This window comes from Lonchura striata, chromosome 1A (genome assembly GCF_050655825.1).
Source record: "Lonchura striata isolate lonStrDom1 chromosome 1A, ASM5065582v1, whole genome shotgun sequence".
NCBI lineage: Eukaryota > Metazoa > Chordata > Aves > Passeriformes > Estrildidae > Lonchura > Lonchura striata.
In genome coordinates, this window is record NC_140741.1 from 26,369,545 (window position 1) to 26,391,017 (window position 21,473).

General features: G+C 41.4%; 1 protein-coding gene across 1 annotated transcript; it reads right to left on the reverse strand.

Annotated features, from left to right (window-relative positions):
* Positions 1-10,733: 10,733 nt before the first annotated feature.
* CIMIP4 (ciliary microtubule inner protein 4) lies at positions 10,734-21,343 on the reverse strand. Its single transcript, XM_085569265.1, has 4 exons — positions 20,669-21,343; positions 18,801-18,951; positions 17,469-17,576; positions 10,734-17,261 (listed from the first exon to the last, which is right to left on the reverse strand). The coding sequence occupies exons 1-4, from the start codon at positions 20,792-20,794 to the stop codon at positions 17,173-17,175; spliced, it is 474 nt and encodes a 157-aa protein (XP_085425391.1). The 5' UTR covers positions 20,795-21,343; the 3' UTR covers positions 10,734-17,172.
* Positions 21,344-21,473: the final 130 nt, after the last annotated feature.

Below are 21,473 nucleotides of genomic sequence, written 5' to 3' on the forward strand. Positions count from 1 at the left end.
CAAACATAAAAGATTGTGCCCATGTTTTAACAGCAGGCATTTTTCTTTGCTCTGAAGTAATCACTTTATTATTCCCTTATCATAATTTTCATCAACCAGAAACATATTACTTGAATTTGCATGAGACTAGGGTAGGAAGTTTATTGTGACCTCAGTAGTTTTAATGAAGGTCAATGCTGAACTGGTCTGTTGCTATATTTCTGTAGGCTTGGGGTTTTTCTCTTATGTAAGGAAGGAAAATGGGGCTGAATGGTTTGCTAGAAAAAGAAACCTGCAGTAGAAAGCCCTTCAAGACCTCAAGAATAATAGCTGGAGAATTTCAGAGAATCCTGTGCCTCTGCTGGGTAATGGAAAACAAACCAACTCATCCTGCAGTCCCTGCCTAGTTTCTTGTTTACAAGCACGTTGTACACACAATCTTATTCCCATAGAACTCCACTGTCTCTTCTCCTCACTCCCCATGTGCTCCCTTTGCTCTCACTATGGAAATGGAATTTCCATGTAAAGAAACTCCACATGTCACATTCTGTACATGGGGAATCAGTAACACTATGTCTTCATGCCTCTTTTTGCCCTTTAGAAGTCCTTTCAGGTGTATGCCAGGATTCCATATGCTCCAACCCTGACCCTAATAGCTCCTCATACAACACAGTGGATGTTTCACCACAAGGTTCAGTGGTTCAGTGGGAACCCAAACTCCTCTACAAATTTTCACATGAACCAGATTTAGGTCAAAATCTTTGTAGGTTGGTTGTGTGCTTTCCAGCTTGTTGGTAGGGAGCCATTTGGTCCTCATTCTTGATGAGGATGGTTTGTTTGTCTAGAGAAGTAGTTGTAAAGCTATCTGAAACAACTGGACAGCTTTTCCTATTCTCTTTTTAAAAAATTTCCAGCTCCTTGCTTGAAGTGTGCACATACATTGCATGAGTACTTTTTAATCTTCTAAGCTGTTTGTCCTTCTGTGGCACTCAAAGTTACATAGATTGTTGACACACATTTTTGAGTTCATTTTGTGCATTGCAGATTCAACCTTTGAATTCCTTGACTTCTCTGTTTATTTTCCTTTTATCCTCAATTCAAGGATTTAAATCAGAATAATTTTGGCAATTTTCTGTCCTTTTCAATGCACCTCTTTTCATCTCAAAATATTTGGTGTAACCATAACCCTAGCTGCAGCAGTAAAAGCAACTTTGGGCTGAAGCTGGTGCCCAGCAGGAAGGTGTGGACGGAGCCATGTTGTGGCAGTCCTGTGTTCCCTGTGGCATGGCTTTTGTAACTGCAGTGTTCCCAAATCAGGGAAGAAAAGGGAACTAACTCTCTGGAAGAGAGATATGATCCAATAAAACACAATTAAAAAAAAAACAAACCCAGAAAATTTTTAAATCAAGTGACTACAGCCTAGTATAAAAATGAAAAAGGTGCAGTGAAAAGGACTGAAACTTGCCACAAGTATTTTCATTGAAATCCCCAGATCAGGGAGGAAAGCTAAACAAAGAGACAGGAGAAGAAACTGAAGAATTTCAATGCTTACGAGAAAAAGAGACAGTTCTGAATCAAAAGCAATTCTGAATGAAAGCAATAAAAGTGATGGGATGACATTAAGTGCAGGGAAATGGACCGAAGCTTGCCCAATTGATCCTCATTGGAATTGCAAGATTTCATTCCTGTAGTGACAGGACAGTGGGCAGCAGTTTTAAACTGAAATAGGATAGATTTGGATTGGACATAACGAAAAAATATTTACAACGAGGCTGGCAAGAAAAAGAAACTGTCACCTCAGAGAAGTTGTGGATGCTCATTCATTAGAAGGTTGAAGGCCAGTTTGGATGGGACTTTCAGCAACCTGGTCTAATGGAAGATGTCCTTGCCCTTGGCAGGGGGTTTGGATCCTTCCAACCCAAACCATTCTGTGGATCTCTGGTTCTATGACTCTAATCTCATATCCCATTTATATCTTATAGTTTAGTATTTTGTCCATCATCATTAAGTTGAAATACCTTAGAAGAAACATTGCCTTTCTCAGTCATCCAGATCTCTCAGGTAAGAGATCTCTCACCACTTAGGTCTGCCAGATAATTAATAACCATATTGAAAATTATAATTTTCCTGGGAGAAACCACCTAAATCCTTTTTGAAAATTATAATTTTCCTGGGAGAAACCACCTAAATCCTTCTTCCAATATGAAAATGAGCCATTAATTTTTCTCATTAATTTTCTGTCTTTAAAGGACTTCAATCTATACGACAACCTTCCTTTTATCTCTTAGTTTCTTGCAAATGCATTTTTGAGAGACTTCAAACTCTTTAGGTATCTGTGTATGAGGCATTAATTGGATAACCCTGTGCATGTTTGCTTCTGGAGTTCTTTCGAGAACTCTGCCAGTTTTATGAGGCATAAACAAGTCTCTTTTATACAGAGATATTCTGTATATCTCTTCTTCTGAACATTTTTTCTCTACTATTTCTATTTTTCCTTATAGTTTGTATCTTACTGTACAAAAACCAGCCTGATTGGTCAGTAGTTCCCTGGATAGTTCTCTGAGTACTCCTCAAAATCTTTCATTTGGTATTTCTTTTTCTCTGATGCTGAGGCCTGCTAATGCCTTTGATTATTTACCTCAATTACTTGTTCAGCAATTGAATGTTTAAATTCCTTTTCAGATTTATATAAAAAGAAAGTAATTGAGTAATAGTGTAGGTTATGAAAAGCTTGAAAAGAAAGTAAGTATGTTTTATTAAACAATAAAATTTAGTTGGAAAAGATAATTTTAAGTTATCATTTTTCTCGACATGTCTTGCCTCATTTACTTTTCTCAGAATATTAAGGCTACAATAACTCTATAGCATGAGTAGACCTACAAGAGGCCTAAGTTCACATTTTAAATTTGTATATGATACTTTAAACAGCTCCTTTGTCCAATGAAAACATTTCATCCTTTAATGGCTTATTAGCCTTATTTTTGCCAGTTTTTCCTTAAAACATTATTGTATTTGTGCCTTTCACTGTTTCAACTTGTACTAGGTCTTGCATATTTTTCAGGAGTAAATCTGTTTGTTTTCTTGCGAGTGCTTTCACAAATAACTTCAAGAAGCAATAATTTACAGTGGCTAAAAAATAGCCTCTGAGGCTAGATTCATACTAGCAAATAAAGTAAAACAAAACAAAGCATTTGTCTTGATTTGGTTGCATAGTTTTATATGCTCTGCTTATCAAGGTTATTGTTTTTTCTCTGTATTTTTCTTACCTTCTATCCTATCCCTTTTTCTAAGTCATAGGCTTTCTGTGATTTCAGACCACACAAATAGATCAATCCGAACAATTTATTTTCCACATCTGGCATCATTTCCTTGGTTTTCATTTTAAAATTGCCTCATAGTGTCTTTAATCTTAAATGTCAGCAGCACTGATTCTGTTTTGATTAGGTGGAATCCATCTTATATAAACTTAATCTGCTTCAAAATGTTACCAGATACTAATAAATATAATCCCCTTTTCTCCACAGAGTTTAATCAATCATGCAGTGAAACTCTTATCTGACAGAGTGTATAAAAGCAGGACCATTGAAGAATGCTACTATGTAGGACTGCTTTTTTTCAGCCTCCTGGTTTAAACTTTGCTTTCAGAACCTCTCACCTGCTGTTTCTTTGTTGTTGGGCCACAACCATTGGGTTTTTCTTGGCACATACCGAGAGAATGTCTAGATATCTTGTGCTCTGTCATCTTTTCAATTGCATGTGTATTTTCTAGTAAAATTTTTGTCCATTTTTGTATTTACTTGGTCATGAGAAATGAAGGAGATGTTTTGCTTTTTTCTCTTCTGAAGGGAACCCATCCTACTTAAGAAGACACTGTTCAGCCTTTGCTGCACATTGTATCTGCTGAATAACTCCTGGTGCAGTGTTGGTAGTGTTCATGGAACTCCAGATCTCCTTTTGGGAGGTGACCTCCTCTGGGGGTGGAGATGAGACCCATCAGGGGGTACCAGGCTACTGTGGTGTCAGTCTGTGACATCACATGCCTGACAAAGCTTCCACTGTGTCCAAGAGAGGTTTTGGATGGCCTGTACAGACATGGCAATACCCACACGGTGTTTAAACGATGGTTTGGCTTCATCCTCATGTCCTGTCTTGGAGCTAAAAAGGCTTGACTTGTCTACCTCTTCAGTCAGGTTATGTCCCAATTTAGGATTGAAGTTTTTAACTGCTTTGGCCTTTTGGTGTCTTGTCTGTTGCACTATGACATGAAATAACTCGCATTCACTCAAGATGTAAAAGAAGGAAAAGAGGAAGTTTTATTTCTGACTTTGCAATATATAGAATTCTAAAAGTGACAGTGGATTGGAGGGTGAAATTGCTACATTTCCAACCACACTGGTCAAACCAACCGGTCTGACCAGTTTGACCAATCCTCTCCTCCCACAAAGAAGAATGCAAAACTATCATTATTTACATGAACAGTGTGTGAGGACTCCAGTAGAAACATGTAAACATCAGAAGGTATAGAAAACTTTTAAAAGAACTTTAAAACTTTTAAAAGAACAGGGTGACACTTGTCAGCTCACAATTCTGTGTTTTCTGAAAGGATTTATTGAAGTATTTCTGATCAAAGAGCCCATCCCAGTAGCCCTGAAGAGATTACCTATGAATTTATGGTAACCTGCCCACTGCTTATCATATATACCCATAAAAGTTGCTTTCACTAAGGCTCAGCAAATAGAGAAGGAGAAATTCTGGGATTTAGACCGATCCCTCCATGCTTGCTCTTTATATCAGAAGCGTTTTCTTGAACCTCTACCCTAAGCTGCTGCTAAAGGCTCTAACTGGATTTCACTTTAAATCGGGAATTAACACACCAGTTACCTCCCTTTGTGTGACCTTTAAGAAGAAAGGCACCACTTCCCAGCCTGACTCTGCAGAGGGAGTTTCCTTTCAACCTTCCCAAGCCAGAGCCAGTCAGGCCTTTCTAGCACAGGCGTGTCCTGACAGTGAGGCTGCTGCTCCAGGGCAAGCTAAGGAGGTAAGTGATGCTCCAGACTCTGCCATGAGACCAGCGTGGTGAATTTGCTGTCACCGGTCCTGTCACATTCCAGGCAAGCACAAGTCACCACAGCTTTGCTAAACAGAGATGCCTCAGTTCCACCCTAGGGAACTTTAATCTCATGTTCACCAAGCATTGCTCTGTTGCAGAAACACTCCATCTGATAGGCAGATCCTTGGTGTCTAGGGACGCCAGAACCTAATTGAAGTAAATTAAGTGAGAGTAGTAACAAAGTATTGCTTGGAATCACGCGCCATGTGACTGTGTTTAACAAGCATGAAAAAAAGAAAAGGCAATTATTTATGGATGACTGAAGTTTCAAGAGACAATAATGAATGGGTATTCACTACCAGTTCTCATCTTTCCCCACTGAGATCTCTCCATCTAAGTTGGAAAATTCTTCTGTCTATTAAGAAGAAACTAAAAGGATAAGTGTACACACCTCTTTTTTTTTTTTTTTTTTTTTTTTTTTTTTTTTTAATCTGGGGATAAAAACATAAAGAGAGAAGTCTACATGTGTGCCCTTTGGGAAATCTGAAGATGAAAAGTCTACATTCTCAAGTTCATGTCCATACACTGTGTCCAACATTCATTTTTACAGTATACTCTTAAAATTATTGCCAAGTAGCTTTCCCTTCTTCTTCCACTCCTTGACTTACTCTGTTTTTCTTTTAGCTTTTAATTTTTTTTTATTTCTGATTCACTTCCACCTGTCACTGATTCCTAAGAAGCTGTGTACACTGTGGTGGATGTAACCCAAAGTTGCTTGAGCTCTGGTACTTTCAATTGCTGAAGGCACTGCCCAAACCTGCAGAACTCTCTTCACAGAGGTTGCAGTCCAGGTTAGAGAAAACAGTAAGAGATTCCACCACCTCTCACTTTTTTAGATGCCACCAGCCCCTTCTTCTTCTCCCCAAAGATTAAAAAGATAAATATATGTTAAATTACACTGTCTGTATTTGAGTGCATTTGCCTCACTTCTATTGATGCAGAGTAATATTATAACTTAAATTAAAATATGTAATCAGAATGTGGCTTGAATTTTAATCCCTCAGCTGTGTGGGTTTGGTTTAAGCTGAATCCATATTTAGTAGTGTTACTATGAAGTACTCAATAGTGACATTACATACTCAGTATTTGAATGGAGACAATTTTATACACATCAGGCTCAGCAACAACAGTGTGCCTTTAAGACAGCATTCACTGTGTAAACTGATATTTGTTTAATGACTGTTTAAATTTATGGAAATGAATTTTGCTTTCAGAAAGCATTGCACACTGGGAGAATGGTGATTTAAAGGACAGGTTCTGAGTGCAGATTAACAGAAAAGGGAACAAGCAGCAAAGTTCAGCCTCTGGTAAGAGACCATTACATCTCACTGGAAGAAAAATATCACAGTTCTGGGAAATTGGTTAAGCAAAATGTAACACTGAAAATACTTCCCTGTTTTTGTTATTTTTATGACATCTCATCAGGAACCTAGTTGCTGGACCTATGCTAAAGATTTAGTTAGTAACACAGCTGGCAGAGCAGAGGCATAGCACCTGTGTGAGTGAGGAACTCAGCCATTACACATAAATATTTGTGGTTTCATTCCAGGTGGCAACTGCCACTTGGCACCTCTTGGTGGGAAGGGAGAAAGAATGGGAAAGGGAAGAATAAAAGAGAGAAAACTTGTGGGTTGAGGTAAAGACATTTTAATAGGGGAAACAAAACCTGCTTGTAGAAGCAAAACAAAACAGGGAATGCATTCACCACTTCCCACAGGACAGAAAGAGTTCTGCCATCCCCAGGAATGCAGGGCTCCATCTATTCATTTCATGTTACAGTGACTTGGGAAGACAAATGCCATGACTCCAAACATTCCCCTTCCCTCTTCTTCTCTGAGCTTTATATGCTGAGCATGATACCCTGTGGTAGGAATATCCCTTGGGTCAGTTGGGGTCAGCTGTCCTGGTTGTCCTCAGCTTCCCTCCCAACTTCTTGTGCACCCCCAGCCTCTTCACTGGTGGGGTGAAGCAGAAAAGTGTGTAAGCACTGCTCAGCAGTAACTAAAACATCCCTGAATTATCAACACTGTTTCCAGCACAAGTCCAAATCACAGTCCCATACCAGCTACTGTCAAGAAAATTAACCCTGTCCAAGCCAAAACCAGAGCACCATTGCACACTGATCTTTACAGAAATAAACACATACTGGGAAGATCCTAATCCCTTGCCTGACATATGATTCACAGTACTGAACGTCACGGACTCTGTGGTCTCTCAAGCAGTTAACTCTGCAATGGCTGAAACAGCCTGGTCTTGGCAGCCTGTTTCACTTTTTGGACCTGACAGTGACTTGGCTCAGGCACAGGTGTTTCTTGCAAGGTTAAGCTGTTCTTGGGCTGCTAGGAAAGGCAAAATCATTCCTTGCCATCTTTCGGCTGCTGTTTCTAAAAAACAGAGCACTCTACCAATCTGATGCACTAGTTCTCATGACAGCAGAGAAAACTTCTGCTCCTGTTCTTGGAGTTTGAATTCTCAGGGAAGGGCACATTCATTTTTCCTGGTTAACAGTGACCTTTCCTCAACACAGACTCAGCTCCCTCTTGCACAAGGTTTTTCCACAGAAGAAAGAGGAGAAGCAGGTCCTCTGCAAATCCACATGTATGTTTGTTTACTGATAGAGGGACACGAGTTTTTCAGTTGCTAGGTTTTTGAAATATGTTTTCCTTGCCAGGAAGCTTTCTCCTTTCTGTGACTTTGTAGCTAAACAGAGTGGGTGTCTCTCACTTTTGCATATGACTTGCTAGAGGCAGAACTCTTGCTAAGGCAAGTGGGCTTATTTGATGGGCATGGCAATGTATTGACCAAATAAAAACAACCCACAAAGGCAAAGCTGAATGTCTTGCTTAATGAGGCATCTAGTTTTTTGCCTTAAACAATAAATCTCTCACTCATATCTTGCCCTTGCTGACTTTTTACAGAGATCTCTCTTGACTGCTAAAAGAGTAGTGGATGGCTGAGAGCATTTATTTGGCTTTTAAAAAAATCTGTAATTATGTTCTTAGTTGTTTTTCTAAATGTCTGCCACATCCTTCCTCTTGTTAAGGAGTACAAAAGTCAACAGTACACTGCTTAGGTCCTGAGGGTCCTCTCATTTTGCTTATTGCAAATTTATGCAGAGAATTACCAGGACTCAGAATTATGCTTATCATAGGACACTGATACTGATGTGAGTGCTCAGCTAAACAAATTCCCATTTGGCATTACCCAGTTGGTGTTGGTACTCTAATTTCCTCCAGCAACAGGTTTCTCACAAGGGAGAGCTGCTCTTTTAGGCTGTTATACTCACAGTTCTTTGACCAGTCTTCCATCTGTGTTGGGGTTTCATGGAGCATCAGGCTTCTGCAGTTCAGGAGGAGAGACAAAGGTACTATCACAAGTCTTAGATCATAGCTCACTGTCATTCACTGTGTCAGAATGGCTGTGATTCCTTTTGGGGGGTGAGAGAGGGAAAGGGAAAAATGTGTTTGTGGTTTTAGCCAGTGTTATGAAGCCCTTCTGATCCAAAGGCAAGAATCCTAATGAGGCTTAAAAACATCAAGCTTAACCCTTTAGCCCTATCTTTTGAATTAGCAGGTTTATTGAAAATTAATTTTACCAATTAGAAAACAATTCTGAGTTTTCTGCATAGGTTGTAGACCAGAATCTTACTTTTCTTGCATTACCATTTTGACTTACAAACAAGACGAGTCAAAGAGACTTTTTCAGTTCTAAGACTCAGATGAAATTCTGATAAAAGGCAGAGTCCAGCCTGTTCTAAAAGCAGCAACTGGGGTTGGAGATTTCTTGCCACTTTCCCACGAAGGGCCAATTTTGACTACTGAAATAAATGCAGATCAATACCATGGATATTCCCAGCAGTTCTCATCACTCATCACCTTCTGTGTCTCTGCTTTCTCCAGTCCAGTAACTTATGTTCATTTTACCATTTCCCACTGTGTTCTTCAGCCTGATCCATTTTCTATTCAGAAAGCCTCACAATGAAGACCCTATAGTAACTATAATATGACCCTACAATGACTACATCTCTTACAGCTTGCACATGGGTGGAATGTTGTGAGCCTTATCAAATGGTGAATGTGACTCTGAGCTTTAGCAACTGCTGTAAAAACAAATTTCCTGGCTGGTGTACTGTGAAGGGCCTGAAGAGGCTTTGTTGATGAACCTAAGATATGGAGCTGGGCAAACAGATATGGACTGGTCTTGCAGCTAGCATAGTATCCAGCTTACAGACACCAGTGTTATGTCCAGACTAGGGAGGAAGCTGGTTCTGTACAGGATGAGAAAGAACAGGAAGCAGAGCATGCTGATCCATCTGGTTTCATTAGCTTTTCAAACACTGTCCCCTGCTTTTACTGTGAGAGCACACGGACACATTATAGCAGGATTTGCTAATAATTGCACTTGAGTGGAAAATAATGTGTTACACTCGGGACAGTGGTGATAATAACTAATAAGAATGGCAAAGAAGGTAGGTTTTTCCTTATGCCAACAAGAGCATAGCTATGTTAAAATTATTTCGGCAAGACAAAAATTGTGAAAACACCAGACGTTATATGTGTTTGTTTGACTTATGTTTCCTCTTAGATATACTAGATATGTCTTGCACTATCTTGTTGCTACTTCTGCTTCCTTTCAGGAAGAAAACAGAACAATCAGATTGGAGAGTATGAGAAAGAAGAAGGAACAGAGAATCAAGAAGAGATAGGGGGAAGAGAAAAAGTATAATAGTGAATGCTGGAGATGGAGGGATAAACAGCGAAGACATTGGAGGCAGGAAAGAAAACACATTAAATAAGAATTGGAGGAAATTATCTTGGTTTTAATTTTGAGAAAGAGCTGTAGATTTCATTCATTAATTGACTTGACAGCTGTGAAGCCAATAGAGAAAGTGGCTCCTACAATCCCTAGAGTATTCAATCACATTCTAAAAGTTAGCGATTTGCTGTGGGTTGAAGTCTCAGAACTGTTCGTGAGGCATAAAGAACTTCATGGTCTGCATGGAAATAATTTTCTGTTTTCAGGAGCTCTGCGGTCCCACAGTCCTCACAAAACCTCTGTCCCAACAGCTGGTTGCATTTCTCTGTTGTCCCTTCTTTGTATTCTCTAGTGTGAGCAAACATAACAGATATGTATACACTGGAAAAATGCCAAGCCTGCTGCTATGGCAGTCACAAGCTTTGCTTGCTGAGGGAAGGTGAGCTGGGAGCTGAGGGTGACAGCAAGGCATTGACCTCAGTGAAAACAGTGTGATCCCACAGTAACAAGAACTGCAGAACAGTGAGAGTGAGCAGAATCAGCTATCAACCCAGATCCAATAAGAAGTTCCTATCCACTGGCCAGACATAAGGTCAAGCTAGGAAGTCAATCCCATGGATCAATCAGCAATGTGCATTACCAGGCACGAATATGGCTGTGCCATAGCTCAGGCAAGGGCCTGAATTTACAAGCACCTTCTGAGTGAAGGTGGGGAGACCCTCAGCCAGGATGATTCCAGTTTAGGTAGCCTTGAGCATGGACAGCCAAACCCCTTTTGAGGGAAGACATGAAAAAGATTGTGCTCAGGGGCCAGACACCCACCAACTCAAAATAGTTATTTTGAGTGTATCTTCCTTTGAGGAAAGAAAAAGAGAGTAAAGCAGAAGTGTTAGGTATTATAGAATTTATTCATGTCACTTAATGAATTACAGGAGTATGCCAGCATAATGTAATATTGATTTAGAAACCAAATAAAATATATATGGGGAAGGTTTCAGCAACCACACATAGGGCAGTGCAGCAGCATCCTACTGAGATAGTCATACATCTTTCCTTCTGATTAACCAGGAACAAATAAATTGTTTTGAACAAAGAAATGGACCTGAAGGTCCCACAAAGGTCTGAAACACCCTGACTTCCAGAACTTCACAATACCCTGGGTGTGTCACATCCATGGGTATGATCAAGAAAACCACAACTTCTAATTTGACCTGATAGTGGAGGCAGAGATAAAGATCTACTTGTTTCAGAATGATAAAGGAGAATCATTAAGTCTTATCTCTAGTCTGGAGTATTTAAAATATTCTCAGATTATATTGTTGAATATCTAATCCTGAAATTCCTTACTAGCCATAGGGTAAGAGCAGGCTGCACATGGGTATCACCCATTGCAATGGGGAGGGACAAGGCATTTTCACCTGTTTATCTTCTGTGTCACCTTCCAAACACCTATGGAAATTGTGAGGAATTACTGCAGACCTTGACCTCCCTTAATGGAAGTCTGAGGATAGAAAACTGCTTCCTTTCTTCTTCTGCATTTCCTTTGGAAATAGATTTCAATGAAAGGCAGTGGGAACCTTGTTGGCTGAATTCCTCCCAGCTTGCCTGAACACAACTTTTCTCTCACGAAAAGACACATATTTCCTTACCCCCTCATCCTTTAGAAATGACATACTTTCTGCTCCTTGACGCAAAGTCTGACTTTGAAAGTGGAATGTAAACAAAGAGCTCTGCATTGGTCCCAGCCAGTGTGTGGCTGATCAGAAATAGCTCCAAATTGTCCATAATCCCTCAATTTATATCGTGTCTTCAAAGACAGAGTGGGAAGGTGACCAGAACACCCTCTTTGGGAAAATATCCTAGGTTGCAGAGCAGTCAGGGAACCTAGTACAAATTAAATTGACTCCTAGGTCTCATGATAATTATCTGGCTCTTAGGAGTGAGGGTCAGGTCTTTTTAATTTGTACTTTTGTAAGTCATGTGAAGGAAAGTTTGGTTTGTTTGCAGTTTCTTGGAAATTGTTGTCTTCTCCCTTTGTCTAGTTTCACACTCAGTCCTTGTAAGAGACAAGGGTCCTTTATTTTGAAAAGCAACTGCAAAATATCCCTGAAAGCTCGTGAGCTTCATAAGTGCTGATGCTAGAAGTCACATTGTCTGAGTTATTAGTGCCAAATAAATCAGGGCCAAGATGTAGTATCACACACTGCCTTGCAACTGCTTGCACTGGTTTGTTGTTCACACTCCCCCTGCCATGGTTTTGCCTGTGCCAGCCAGTGCTCTCCAAGATAACAACTTGGCACCATTTGGGAGATAGCACAGGGTAGCAACAATTCCCACTGGGCAACACAGACACAACTGCACCGGCTGAGGCTGTGTGCAGTGTCCTTCAGCAGCATTCCAGCAGGCTTTGCACCCAGGCTGGGCAAAGCCATCCTTTTCCACTCAGAGTACAGCTGTAACACAGTGTGTCGGGCACTTTGAGTTCAATAAAAGAGACACAGAACTTTATCTGTGTTTTACACTGCAGAGGCTCTGTGGGAGATGAAGGAAACCAGCAAGTCTGCAGATGCAGCCAGCCTGTGCCATTTTACCAGGCAGCCAGAGAATGGCCCTTGCCCCGTTTTATTTACAGGAAAAACATGGATTTTTCTCAAAAGCTGAATTGTGCTTTCGTATCTTGGAACTGGGACACTTGTAGTTGGCAGTAGACAGCTGACCTCTTCCTGGATCATAGAAAAGTCTGAGGCTTGGAACTTCGGAGGAATGTGCAAAAGATGTGGCCAGGGGTTCCTTCTGCTTCCTGGAAGACAGTGTACCCCATTATGTCATCTCCTGTCTGTATGCAGTTGGCACCTAAGAGAGCTGCCAGCTGCCAGGTGTTAGTAGCAGCCAAGTCCTGTGCATTTTTTCATCCAGCAGTAGCAAGGAAGACACTTCAAGGGTCTTCAGAACCCTAAAGAAAACTATTGGAAAAGGAAAGTAGCCAGCCTTGAGATTCAGAAAAGCCTGCTGGAGTTGCAGGGGTGTTAGATAACCAACCAAAATTTTGAAATATAACATCACTATTATCTCATTTTCTTTCCAAAAATGCTACCTCTCCTCTCCAGCTTCTAGTCCAAGATGGTGAAATGTCTCTTTCCACCTCTTTCTTAGTTAGTGGTATATTAATGTATTTGGTAAAAGGGACAGGCCATAATTCCTAGGCACCTGCATTGAGATAGGCTTGTTTTGCACTCCCCTGATAGGTGTGATTGGCAGGGAAAGAAGTCAGATTTAGCTAAAGCTTCTTTCTAAAAATAGTTAATCAATTTCAGTTCAAGGCTCTCAGGTTATAGGAAAATGATTTCACTTGGGCACATAATGAGCTTGGATAATCAGTTTTCCTGCTCAGAAGCGATGAATCCAAGGGTTTAAAAGAAAAGGAATGTTATTAAGAGGGATAAAACAGCAACTCAGCATAAAAATTCTAGGCCTGTTCATTAAAATCAGCAATAGACCTTCTTGTATATTTTTCAATGTAGCCCTCACTCCTGTTTTTCCCAAAGCTGGGAGAGCTCCATCTGTAAGGAGTTACTGTTCTTAAACTTCTTGTACTGTTTCCAAGCACAGTGATCCCACCCCTGACACTGGGTCACTGCTTTTCCAGCTTCAATCCATGAAGCCTTGGCTCTGTCAGAGAGGAGTCTGTGGCAAGGAAAGGACAAAGTGAACCCTGAGGAACACACCATTTGAGATTTGGTTGTGTTTTATACCCTTCTTGCTCCTTGGCTCATTTGCTCGACCACTATCAAGTGGAGCACCACAGGTAATTCCTAACCCTCAAATCACCGTTCTCTCGATGAATAAGAGTTTTTAATACCTTCAAATGTAAGACACAATTGCATTTTAAACTCAGTGCCTGAGAGTGAAATCCACTGAAGTCAATTCACCTGCTCCCTTTTTGTTGTGATCTCTTGTCACTTCAAGCAGTGCTGGATTTCTCTTTTGTCCCATTATAGGCAGGATCAGCAGTAAGTACTCTATTCTTTTAGGAATACTGGGCTTACTTAGGATAGATGTAGCTCTGAATTTGAGTTTTACTTCCGTGTAAGTTTGCAGCACAAAGCATTGACTCGTAGAGCTGTCTGAAGATGCTAAAAGGAGTTTTTGCAGGGTCTGTCTTCTATTCTTACAGTTGTCACCATCTCTTTATATGAGCTATTCCAAGTCATTCACAGTTTAGACACCAAAGGTTGAAATAATTCAGGAAAGCGTGAGGTAGGCAGAGGTCAGAGGGTTAAATGAAAAGAAAAATAAAATATAGTTTGGATAATGGGAAATATTTATTGAAAGTGATACCCTGCAAAATAACCTGTGCTTTAACTGCAGGGATGCATGACCCTGAACTGGGAAGTAGCCATTACTGCTAGAAAAAGTTGTGGGGAGAGTGCTGCAGAAGCTGGGGTGAAACTGGTTTATTCTACTTCAAATCCTTGTAGTCTGATTATATTTCAAGTGCACTGACTGTTCAGAGGTGACCTAAACAGTTCTTAAATAGCAATTTCAGTGAATGGTTTAGCTAAACCAGAGAAGAACTCATTTTTTTTTCAAATTTCTGACTTGTCAGGTAAAAACACTGGCTCAGAGCTGCCACCCAATGATCAGACCCTGTAAAACCACTTAAATACGGGCTACCTGTGTTGCAAAGCACTGCGTTCTGTGAGACAATACAGTGGAGGCAAACTAATTTCTTGCTGCATAAAAAAGGCAGTGAAAGGCCATTTCCACCTCCATTCTCCTTCTACTCTTCTTTCCACAGATCTGCATATCCCATCACTCATTGCCTTGTCTGCAATAAGACCCTTCGCTTAGAAATTTTAATTGGTTAACCTGCTAACTTATGTTTTGTTTTGGTTTTCCTTCTGTATTGATTTTCTGCTGGTTTATCAATTTGACTCACTTCAGAGCATTGTCAGGGAAGCACCAACACCAGCACAAAACAAGCAAGAAGGAATGAACTGTTGAGAGCTGAAGAATGGATAGAAGGGAGATTTCAGCTGCAGTGAGCTGAGCACTTATTTCAACTCTGTTACTGTCTAACTGCATATGACATGGTACCTGGAGATTCCAAGGCTGGCTTTCCATATATGTGTCTGGATATCCAAAGCATTCTAAAACAAAAAGTTCCACACAGGAAAATGTTCCTTGCCAAGGTTGTGGATAAATTAGTCTGTTCAGCATTCAAAGACTTCAGGTATTGATTGCTCCCAGCAGCTGTGCTGCCTTACTGAAAACTACAATCTCAGTTATCTCTGCAGCTTTTATGTGTCATCTGTCTGAAAGTGTTTTTTCCTGCCTGAGCCATACCATTTGGCAAAGCAAAGATGAAAGGGGATTGACACAGGTATGTTCATTTGTCATCAAACAGCTGCCACCCATCTGAGTGCATTATACAACACCAAGTATTTTATACTATTTAGGAGATTATAAAATATTTTCATTTGTAAAAGGTGTACACAGTGCCTTCATATCACTGCAAGAGGCAAATACCCCATTTTGTGCCCAGTGGTGCACCAACAGGACCTTTCAGTCCATTTCTCTTCTGATCTACTCTTTTAATGAGCCCCTCATGAATAGTAAAAGGGCATTTGCTTCCAGCTTAACTATAATCCTGCAGTCTGCTTGCTTGCCCTAGTGTCCATATCTAATGGCTAGCAGGCATTTTTAATGTCTAGTAGGAACAAATTTGTACATCTATGTGTGGATTCATCCCACATTATGTATTGCCTATTAGCTGACTGTGCCCTGAACTGCCTGCTTCCAGTATGCCAAACAACATCAGTAGATTTCTGTTCAGCTCCATGTTTTCTGGACTAGGACCTGCAGTGGTCTCAGAAGACAGTGTTCATTATATACCTGGTGTTATATTGGCCATCAGTGCTGGATGCAACACAGAGAGCCGGCTGTTCCTACAGAGCTGTGCTGTTCAGGAGAGGCGAGAGTGATGTGTGCTCAGACAGCAGCCACTCAGAACTAATGTACAAAGCAAACCCACAGGGAGGTTTCTACAAGCTGCAATTTGGCCAGTATCCTTAATTTGAAAGACTTGGACATCTGCCTGGAAATATTCGGTTAATTATTGGTGGTGGAAAATGATTATCTCTTGATTATCATATTAGCTAAATGTTAACCTCCTTCACTACTTTAACAAAGTCAGCATACTGTTGTCTAATCACCAGCCAATGGTGAGGTAACAATCCTAATTCTGTCCCAAAACAGTTCATATTATTGAATGAAGCATCAATCTTCTAAAATGGTGAGAGCTTAGGCCCAGACAGGGAAGAACATGGCATTGCTATTCCCAGAAATGTACTTTGTGATTGCTGTACTAAGTCGTTACACTTTGGAGTTGGAAGGCAGAGTTCTGCAATAAAGACCATTAAATTTGTGAGAAAAAAACATCAGGAAGCACTAAAGACCCTGCATATCCTGCATCATTCAGCCCTTGGGTGGTCCTTACTTACTTCCCAGATCCAGTCCCGTACTCCAGGTTGTACATATTGATGCTGGATGCATGTGCTTCTCTCTGAGAGTCACTTACCTCTGAGCTAGGTAAAGGTCTGTTGGGGGCAAGTGGGATTTATGAGAGCTTCAGTAAGGGTACATGCACATTGTGGGGTGATTTCTGCATTGGAGGAGTCCTGAGGCTTCTTGCATCTTTCCTGTTCCCTTTAGGTGGAATAAGCTGCTGTTTATTTGGTTTTATTTTCACTGGTTTGGCCTGTAAATACCATAAGCTTTCACAAACAGCCTGATGCCACCTCTTCTCAGGTGAATTTCCATTTGCTTTAGCACATTTCTGCTGCTGGGACAACCATGGCTGGTTCCCAGTGAATCCTCTGTACTCTCTGGACTGCTGGGATAGCTGTCAAAGTGTCATGAATCTTCTGGCAAACATGAGCTTGCTCACAAATACACACCCCTTTCACCACTGCCCTCTTACAACACTCACAGGTCCTGCGCCAACTTATATGCCGAGCAAGTGAATTTCTGTGTGGGTTCCTCTCAACACAACATTCTTCTGCAAGGGTATGGACCTCACACACTAATCCTTCCCGCCATACCAGTGGTGGGAACAACAAAGTGATTTTTTTCTTGTTAGCATATTCAGACTTATCTCACACTTCTTCTTTCCAGAGACACTTTAACAGAGAGGGGAGAAAACACCAGGAACAAATCTGCTGTTGCCAGCTGGCAGGCAATGGGTTCAGGTTTCACAGGCAGGTTTATTAGATGGTGGAAGAAAAAGACTCATTGTTGAACGCACTCCAATCTTCAACTTCCATCTTCTAGGAATTGTCTTTTTTACCCCCCCCATATTTCTTCTTCATTGCTTTCTGCACGTTAAGATCTAGGAAGTATTTCTCATACCATCTCCCTGTAAAGAAGGGAAATCAGTTCAGTTACAGCTTCCCTCCTAGTGCTATCATACCCCAAGGATTATTCTAGCTGTAGAGTTTCTCTCTTGTTAAAATGCCAGTTTCTACTCCCCTTGTGCCTCTGCCCAAATTCATCCTTTGTCCTTGGCAGAAGCAGCATCCATCTCAGGAATTCAGCAATGTACTTTTCCTGGCAGAAGTCATACCTAGCTCACTAATTGTCCTTCCATGCCAATGTCTGGGATCTATGACTGCCTTCTGAAATATGTCAGGGGTGTAGGAATCTCTCATCAAGCTTTGAATCTTCAGTGGGCCCCTGCAAGGAACAGCAAATAAGGAATTTTATGTAGAAATCACCCTACTGCAGTCCTGGATTTGAGCAGAGGAGCAACACCAGCAGTTGCAAGGGCTCAAGAAAAGGCATGTGTTGACTGCAGTACCTTCGATCAGGTTTGAGGCTGGGTGCTGAACTATAAGCTTCATCATCACCATCCAGGAAGCTGCTTGTGTTTGCCAATTTATCTGCTTTTTATCCTCAAGTATGAGATGCACACAGAGGGTGCTGCAAGGTATCATCTTTATTTGTATCCTAGTGCCCTTTCTTCAGTCAAGTGCCCACTTACCTCCTGTTGAATCTCCTTATCCATGTGACTAGCTTCCTAGCAGCTACTAACAGCACAACTCCACAAAACCCCCACCATCTTACCACTCCAGGCCTTCTTGATCTCATTTTCTGCCACAATACTTAACAAAGAGTTGCCAACTGTGACTTCTCTATTTATCCCCTCTTTACTTGTAGCCACGAGAGGGCTTTATTTTAATCTCTAACCCTTTCCTCTTCACCTTATTTTTAATCACACTTTTGTCTTGACGACATTGATTCTGAGCTCCCTGAGGAAAGATGCCCTGCTTTTCTGTGTGACCACACAAACCCAGGACAATGCAGTCCTCAATATTCAGCAAGGTCTTGTCATGGAACATTCTGTATAAGGAAAAGGAATCTGCCTTATGTTGGTACATGAGAAACTAGAACAGTGACAATTATTTCAGAGTTTCTTGGACAAATGTTCAGTTTTCAATATGTGGTTAGATGGAGGGATCCTGGGGAACCTTGGGAGCAGAGGTTAGGGAAAGATATTTCAGAGTTCCACATGTCTAAAGGTCTGGAAGAGAAATGATGTTGGTACTGGAACTGCAGGCAACTAGCAACTGGAGACGACAGGGAACATTGAATTGCAAGTAGTGTCCATTTGGACAACTCTGGACAGAGGTTATGATTCACCTTCACTTTTCACACTGTGGGGAAAAAATGTGAAAGAAAAGAAAGGGATAGAATACATAAAATGAGAGTGTGTCTAGATTCCAGTTTCTCAGGTACTACAGCCTGGAAAAGCAGTGACTTTGGATAGAAGGAATGAGAGGGGAAAGTGATTATTATCTATGGTCAGATCTCTACCCACAGCAATGTGGCTACTTGAGCCCTGGCAAAGCATAGATAGAACCACTTTTGAAGGTCAGGGGTAGGTGGTGTGTCCCCTCACCTTGGAAGAGATTTACTCTCAAATTGTAATCCAGCTGTTGATAATCTGAAAGAGATGCCCAGGTCAAGTAGTTTTTTGTCATTTCAGTACAGTCGTTGGGTCCTTTCTGTCCCATTTCTAATGCTGTGTTGTCCTCAGCTTGATGTTTCTGGAAATACAAACAACAGGGAAACTCTCAATCCACATTCCCAAATTGCAAAAAACTTCTGGCATTTCCACCCCTGCACAGCTCTTTGAGCTATGACTAATCCCTGGGACCTGGGTCTGTCCTTGAATTTCCCTTAGTGGCTTCTGTAGGCATTGCATTTGCATGGGACAACTAGGACAAGAAGTGCCTTTCCTGCAAAGGGAACATCTGTGTAACCCTCTGTTATATCCTGCTTGTTGGGTATGCTCCTCATCCAGGGGGATTTGATAAGTTTAGCCCATGCAAAGGCTGTGACAAGTTAAAACTGAGGTCCTGGCCCATAGTGGTGGAATATGGTAATTGTGAGCCTGCTGGCACTAGCAGCAGGACAAATGGAATCTGAGTCAGGTAGGAATGTACGCTTGGATTCAATGTACGCTTGGATTCGTCAGATTAGCTCAGGACATGACACAGGTCGTACCTTCTGCTCTTGAGGCAATTGTGGGAATGAAGGTGCCAGCCCATGGGATAGGAAGCCTTGTGCTCCACCAGGGAGCTTGAATCAGCAGCAGCTTGGGTTTTACACTGAGATGGATCTTTGCAGCACCAAGTCTTACAAAGTATTGCGATCCTGAGGCTGAAGTTACTGTATCAGCCAGAGACTCCAGGAGTCAGTGCTGCATGCTCTGCAGAACCTCTCCCATAAAAAGAACAGAGCCACAAGACATGAGGAGAGGAAGCCAGTCCTGACTCACAGGGAATGATCTGCTTCTTTTCTCTATCACTCTGCTTTCTTTTTAAAGAAGAGCCATACACTTACACATGATCAAAGTGCAGGAAGCTGCTGCTAAATAAACTGCTGTGCTAACTCCCACCTCCTACTTAAAACAAAAACATGTCTGTTTGTTATTATTACTATATTTGGTAGGAAGAACTTTCCAGTCTGCTGATGATTCCTCCTTTCCCATTTCTTCTAACAAAGCAGAATTTCTGTGTAATGAGGAAATGTGTTCATTTCCCAAATCCCTTTCATCAATAATTTCCCCAGCTCCTCTTGGATAAAATGACACCAAAGCTTGCAACTGTTCCTACTTTCTAGTTTGTAACTGTATATGTATGATGTTGTTGTCACTGTTATAAAAACACTGCAACTGCATGTGATTGTGATTTTTAATTCTATTCCTGACTCTGAAGGTCCAAAGTCAAAGCACTGCTCAGAGAACCCCACATTTTGAGGTCAAGAAGGACCTTGAGGCCATTTTGCCATCCTCCTAGATAACAGAAACCACAGAAGTATGTCTACTTATTGCTTTGCTAAACCAATTCTGTGAGGGACAACAGGCAACCAATCAGAGAAGATGTATCTTGATCAAAGAGCTAAAGAGGGTTAAACGTGATCTTTCTTTCTGAACGAAATGTTTAGCATAGCCTAACACTGACTCTCCTGACATGCAGCCTTTAAGGAAGGTTGTTCTTCTCAAGCAGAAAATCTCCTTAGACAGCTATGGGAACTGGCCACCCTCACCAGACTCCAGACATGGCCAAGAGTGGGCTCATAGCCCTTCCACATTTGACTGGGTCTCCACAGTGTGAGGAGGTTTTAGTGACTCCAAACCTGAGGAGCCCCATGGATGTGAAAATGACATTTCTCTCTCTCCTCTTTTTTAATGGATTAAAAAACTCCAAATATCTATGATTAACCGAGAGGCAAAGCCTCTTCCATAACCACCTCTCTCACCTGGTCCATGATCCCTGGTGTGGTGACTGGTGGTTTGTAGAAGCAGGCAGGTCCTGCTGAAGTCCAGGTATGAAGGCAGGATGGAGGTTGAAGAGTAGAGGTGGTTGCTAGGGAACAATGCTCCATCCCTCTATGAGCTGTGGGCTACAGCTCCATGGGAAAGATGAAGTTTTACAGTGTAGAGAAGGGTTATCCTTGCTCATTGGAAAAACACACAAGAAGCAGAGTAAGAGGCTCATGTTTCATTAAATTACCGTGCCCACAAGTTCTCATCACACATACAGGATTTCATGGAGACTTTCCTAACAATCATGGTAATAAAAGAGACCGTATTTCATCAGAAATGGATCTTTAACATTTCCAAATGCTTCACATGGGCTCTCTGACCTCAGCCTTCTTGTCTAGACCCTGTTGCCGCCTACCTGGAACACAAGTAGAGGGTAATAATTAGTGGGCCATACCAGTTGATACCATACATGTCCCTTACGTGGACCCCAGGGAAGCAACACACATCCCTGTGGGTTGGGTCCAGTTGCCATATGGAAGGTACCCTCTTTTTCCACATTCCAAATAGGAAGATGGTGGGTTGGCAAGAAATCTTCCATAGAGTCAATGACAGAACCACACTTGGCCCTCCCATGTCCAATACTCAGTGCTGTATTGTAGCACTGGACTTTGCTTTCTTTCTGCTCCTGATCTTTCACCAGGCCACTGGAATTTCTGCAGGTCTTCAGGCACAGAGTAAAACTCTCTTTCATGCTGCAGAGCTTCTTTTCTTACCCAACACAAGCAGGTCGCAGGTAAC

Bases quoted from the DNA above. Each gene is read 5' to 3' on its own strand.
- CIMIP4 (XM_085569265.1), bottom strand. From the start codon at position 20,794: ATGGAGCATTGTTCCCTAGCAACCACCTCTACTCTTCAACCTCCATCC. The intron at 18,952-20,668 runs GTGAGAGAGGTG...TTGTATTTCCAG, and splicing joins CACCAGGGATCATGGACCAG to AAACATCAAGCTGAGGACAA. The intron at 17,577-18,800 runs AGGGGACACACC...TTCCTTGCAGGG, and splicing joins AGTAAATCTCTTCCAAGGTG to GCCCACTGAAGATTCAAAGC.